We start from the raw sequence: 6,000 nt of genomic DNA, 5'->3' as shown, positions 1-6,000 counted from the left end.
TTACTGGCAAACACTGTTTATCTATTAAGACAGGATACAGTGGTCCTAGTTTTTCAGAATCTGGCTTAATTAATTAAAAAAAAAAAAAAAAGACAAACATCTCAAAATGGCCATCAGAAGCACGAAGTCTGTTTGTTTTCACAGAGATGGCTTTTCTTCTTTTTGCTTTTTTTTTTTTTTTCTTTTTTTCTTTTTTAAATCCGAGACCTTCCCAGATAGACAACAGCATAGCACCTCGCACCCCACAGCGTGTGGGATGCTGCCCTTCTCTGCTCCCCTCATGTGAAGTATCGGCACTGTGTAGAGTCAATGTAGCAGTAAGAAGTGCATCGCAATTTTCCATAAGACCTAAAATAAAAGAGAATATCTCAGTTTCAAAACATGCCGTAGCTCACATCACATGTTCTCTGTGTGCAGCTCTCTGTAAGAACTCAAGAACATCAGAAAACACCAAGTGCAGTGACATCTGGCAATGAAAAGATGAAAGCGATTTCCTGAGGCTCTCTGCTGTGCTCCCCCTTGTCACTATGAATAAAGTCTTAATCGTCAATTACTAGAATTAAAACAAACAAACAAACAACAAAACCAATTATCAGAATTAAAACAAACACTCGTGTGTAGGTGGAGGAAGCCCTTGGGACTCACTTACAGGAAAAGCATAACTAAATAACTGAGAACCCAAGGTAAGTGTTTTTCCAGTTACTTCCAATGGCTCCAGCAGGCATGACTGCACCCATCCTTTAACTTATTTTTCATAGCAACAGATGTATACCTTTAAACTAAAAGAAGGCCTTTCAAAGGGCCTTTAAAAAATGAGAGAAAACATTTTTGATTTTGTCTTTCTGCTTGCTTAGCTGAGCTGCCGTGACTACCTACTGAACATCCGACCAGTGATGCTAATGACATGAAAAAACATTTTTGCTGAGTTTTTATTGTGTTACAGCTGGAAAGATTATTGTGGTGAAAATAGGAAAAGAAACAAATAGGGAAGCAATGCTCACCTGTATGCAAAATCTAGGTTCACAGGAAAGACTCCACAGAGGAGGGATCTCCAGAAAGAGATCCTTCCTAGTGGCAGTCAGCCCTTAATTGGAGTTTAGGAGAGGTGCAGCCAGGCTCCACCCCTTCTGGTCACACAGCTGAATCGCCTTCACCTGTGCTCACTGGCTGACTCAGTGCTTGCCTCAGGTGGTCAATCAGAGGCTCAGGCTGTGACTCAACAGTTCCCATACATATTGCTATGAGTGCAAGTGAATAACTCATCCATCAGATAATCCACAAATGCACCAGTCCTTTGAAATGCGTCCTTGGATAAACCACTTCCTCAGAAACAGAACAAAAATTTGAAGAGAAGATCTATGAAACGTGAGGAGAGACTTGGGACTGGAAAAAGTACAGATAATGGGAAAATCAGTTGCAGAAGAGGTGTTGGAGAAGAGGGTGAAGCTCCTGTTGCAGTGCCAAGCTCATTTATTCACCTCATTTTACTGACGAGTCACAGCTCTTTCTTTGATTAAGCAAGTAACCTACAGACTGCAAACACAAAGATAAAGGACCTAAATGGTTTTTCACTACTTGATTATATGTGGAAAATGAACTTTATAAAACTTTCTCAAGCTTTTGTGAGTCTCATTTCGGCAGCAAACTTCCTATTCTTAAGATGTAACAGCTTTCACAGGCGAGCAGCTCCACACTGTCTGCAGATGGGAGCTCTTTAAAATGTTTTGGGCTGTCAGGTTTACTAGTCTCAATTTTAGTAATCTCTTACTCCAGGCATGCTCCAACAACTGCAATGGAAGGATTAGCACAGCACTTGCTTTACAAAGATGTCCTGTGGTTTCTTATTCCTGTCAATTAGCACATTATTCTTCCATGAATGATGAAGGCTCTGCACATAATTTCATTTGCAAATTAAATGTTTCCTGTTATCGGGTAACAATACCTGACAGTTAAATAGAGGTGCTGCTGCTTGAGGCAAAATGCTCACCAGAGGAGGCTGCTTGAACAAAAGCAGAGGAGGCAAGTCAACTGTGCACAGATGTTTGAAAGGAAGGGTGTTGCTAAGCAGATGTATACCCTCTCTTCTGAGTGAATTTCCTGGTCTTTAAAAAGGCTGATAGATGAATAGTTGTTTCAGAAACAAAAATACCTCTAGAGGACTCATTAAAAGTACAGGAGGTTGTTTGGGGGCTGTGGTTTGGTTGGTTGGTTTTCTTTCTTCCAACATGATCATCTCTTCATCATGGTGTATCCTGCCCTTAGTATGTTAAGGGTGAGTATTAATGCAATAATAAAGATACCAAATAAATAAATCTTTGAAAACAGTGGGTAAACATATATCTGTATGATCATTCACTATGTAAGCAAGTACTTATAACTGAGAAATGAAATTTAGACTTAACAACATACAAAAACAAGGTGATAAGCTCTGTCTCTCTCACTACCTGCTGTGGTCCCAGAGGAACAAGGTTTATGTGGGTGATCCTCTTTTCTTTCAATGCTGAAGGCGAAGAAGAAAATAACAAAAGGGAAGACAGTTCACACATACCCAGGGAGATATGTTTTACATGTCAGATATCCAAAATCCTTTCCGTCACAGTCTTCCACCCCTTCATGTCTGTAGCCATCTCCGCAGTAAGCACGGCGACATCCTAGTGAAAAACACAGAAGGAAATACCTTTGTCACACTCCATATGTAATGGATTTTGGAGAGGCAAGTGGTGCTAGATTTAGGGTAAAGCATAAACTAAGACACTTTGGGGTGGGCCTGTCTGGTACATAGGCACCGTAATTTGTGGGCTGTATTTTAATAATTGGAAAATGCTTCTAAAAACAATGAGCCGATTTTACAATCAAGTCCACTTACCATTTTTTAACCTCTTTTGATATAGTTCCAAGATCAGAAAGATGATGATGTGCTGATATTCAAGTAATCTGTGACATTAAGTAACATGGTATAGTAATGTGACTCAGTAGGTCAAGTTATGATTGGACTTGGCGATCTTGAAGGTCTTTTCCAATCTTGATAATCCTATGACTTTATAATTCAATTAAAACTTTCCAGGTCACATCAGTGTCAGAAGTTTGTGTACTGCCAGGCTGCTATGGACTCTGCCCAGTGCATAGCACACAGCAACATGCTGGGCTTCCAGATGCACAATGTGCAATTTCACAGGCACTAGAGCTAATGAGCACTATTTGTCCTGCATGTTTGTTCCCCATGGCAGACTGCAAATTCTAATTAAATCATTTTCTCATGCTTGGAGCCTGGAAAACTCAGTCTCACTGGATTGCTCTGTAGGCAGGCAAGCTTGGAGGGGCATTTATACATCTGCATTCTGGGGAAGGAGCCAAGCAGTGAAAGCAAGGGTGGATGTGAAGGCTGTGATAGCTCTTTGTGTGCCAGGCTTATATTCTGCACTCCTTGCCTTCGCTGTCCAGAGCCAGGGAAGCACGAAGATCAGCTAGACAGGAATCAAATGTAGTGTAAAGCTAAGTAATGGCAGTGGGCTGAAAGTGATGGAAGGAGCCAGAGCACATGCTTATTCAAAGGGGTTTTGTGTATGCTGCAAAGGTACCACATCTTGTGGTCAAAAAGACACCCGTCCCATTGAAGGTCTGTGTGTAAAACAATGGCTGGATCCAGTCCCTGGAATGCAAGGGCTTTGCTCTGGTGCCAAATACCTCTGTAGTCAGGGACATGGTTTTCAATGAGGATACATGGGAAACATTTGGCATCACCTCTGACTTCTGCCTGCGTGTGGCATCCATGTACATGAAAGATCTTGATTTTGGTGTTGTGGCCATTGTGCATGTTATTCCACAGAAACAACTACTGTGCCTTCCATGTAGAAAGAGGCTGCTTCCCACTTACTTATGCAGTCATCCGTCACGACCGTGTTGCCGTCGTCACACTCTTCCCCATCCTGAACGATCCCATCTCCACACGTACTGCCAACCTCAACACGGTAATCCACAGGGTAGAAAGGGGTGAGCTGGACAAAAAGAAACCACACTGAGATTACCGTGTAGGAATACCAGCAGCAGGGCTCAACAAATAGAGGTGTGGAAGGTGGGTACCAAAAACATGTTTCCATATCCCACTACATAATCGGAAACAGGGTTTGTACAGAATTTGATTCAAAGCCCAGTGGAAAAAATAAGGATCCTGTCATTGATTTCAGTGGTACTTAGCTCCTTGAAGCAGTAAGAAAATACATGATTTTGATTTGCAGGGTTTGTGTCTTCCCACAACTCTTATCCCTGCTGAGTTTTGCCTTATTCTGTGTTAAATCAAGACTGTTTGTTACAATTGTGATTACCCAAACTCAGTCCCAGCTGGCTGGTTCAGCAGCTGGTTCAGAGAAAGGTCAGCAAAACCTACAGCACTGGTAAGTAATGAAGACTCCTGTGAACAAAACCCACAGAATTAGATGCAGTGTTGATAATGCTGAAAAATAAGATTTTTCTTCATTCACTTGAGTGATTCTGTATGATAATATACGTGCTGTATTTAAAAATGAAACATACACTCACAAGTTTTCTGAAACCACAGTCATATTTTCACCTGGACTGGGAGCCATCCAAAGGTATCCTTGAAATACAAAGATCTCTGGTCTCTTCTAAAAGCTAAGGCATTTTCAGTGTGTAATCGATCCAATTCTTCTTGATTATTCACCACAAAAATCTGGGGCAAGAAAAAGAGGTGATTGGTAACCGCCTTGAGAAGTGTTTTGAGTTGTCATGGAATCCAGTTTTGCAGACAATTATGTATCTGCAAATATATGAAGAATTGCACAGAAAAAGAGTCTGCTTTCTGAAACAGAATGGCAGGCCAGCTCTGGGTGAGAATGTACATACGTACGATGCTGCTTTGCAATTGGTAAGAGACACAAGTCTTCAAAAGCTCATGAGTACCCAGCTATGCTCCAGTGACCCCAACTCTTACGCACCCACAGATAATGACCATGCAAACACTCATCAAACAATGCAAACAGTCACTGCTGAGAACAGTTTCAGATGTTCCAATAGTTAGATGCTGGCACAATTGCAAAATCCATACGTGCATAAGTATTCTTTCTAGGTTTGTGTGTAATTTTTAGGCTCATTTATGGCTGTGAATAAAATAAAGCATTGCTTAGTGCAACCTTCACTTATCTTTTTCTACTTTGTACTTTAGACTTCATGAGCATTGAAATTTGTGTTTCTTTACATGCACATACTTCAGTCTAAACTCAAGTCTTCTGTTAAACAAAAAAAATACTAGTAACAAATTGAGAGAATTAGGACAAGCTGCTCTTTTCACAAATTGCTTTCATGTCTCATTTACCAAAATTTGCTATAAGGGCATTAGAAAATAACTTCTTCCCTTGGAAGCTTGATCAAATTTATTTTAGTAAGATTCAAACCATTTTTTAATTAAGAAAAAGCAAATTGAATGATTCAGAGCAAGTAGATTTGGGTCAAAGCCTGATTCCCACCAGCATAATCAGAACTGGCTCTTTTTAAAACAAATTACCCAGAAGTTTTTGCATAGCAGAATATTCCCATAGCCCCCGACAAAGGCCAATTGAATAAAAGTGCCTTCAGCTAGAATGAAAGAGAGCAAAGAAATAAAGAGCCAGCAAAGAACCAATTCTGTAGCTGTGTCCAGGAACTGAAGTCCCAGCCTCAGAGCTGTAGTTTCTCTGGAAATCAATAACGGATTGTGCCCTCTGAAAATCTCTTATAGATATTGCCCTTTGAAAATGCAAAGAATTAAAAAACCTGACTGACTCACAGCCAGTGACAGAAAAGCAGTCCTTTGTTTCCTACCCTCACCCCAAGCAGTGTAGCACTGATGGGCAAGTGGGTGGCTGTGCTGGGGATGTGCAGAAGGATGGAGGACCTTCTCTGCATCTTCCCACGTGCAGCTATAGCAACCCTGACTGCAGTCTACAAGTGGCACAAGGAGGGTTTCTGAGCTGGTTTTTCTCTTTGCCGTCCCTCAAGAGAAATGGC

At 41.0% G+C, this 6,000-nt stretch overlaps 1 protein-coding gene across 1 annotated transcript in view; it reads right to left on the bottom strand.

Annotated features, from left to right (window-relative positions):
• Window positions 1-278: 278 nt before the first annotated feature.
• Window positions 279-6,000, bottom strand: part of COLQ (collagen like tail subunit of asymmetric acetylcholinesterase) — a gene marked incomplete at both ends in the record, with an annotated part of 33,121 nt that continues 27,399 nt past the window's right edge. Inside the window, 4 exons of the mRNA XM_079538717.1 lie at window positions 279-348; window positions 2,549-2,651; window positions 3,875-3,995; window positions 4,568-4,687. Coding sequence (XP_079394843.1) covers window positions 279-348; window positions 2,549-2,651; window positions 3,875-3,995; window positions 4,568-4,687 — 414 coding nt within the window. The remainder of the gene's footprint in view (window positions 349-2,548; window positions 2,652-3,874; window positions 3,996-4,567; window positions 4,688-6,000) is intronic.

Source organism: Tetrao urogallus, assembly GCF_951394365.1.
Source record: "Tetrao urogallus genome assembly, chromosome: 7".
Lineage (NCBI taxonomy): Eukaryota > Metazoa > Chordata > Aves > Galliformes > Phasianidae > Tetrao > Tetrao urogallus.
This window is presented reverse-complemented; position numbering and strand designations above follow the sequence as displayed.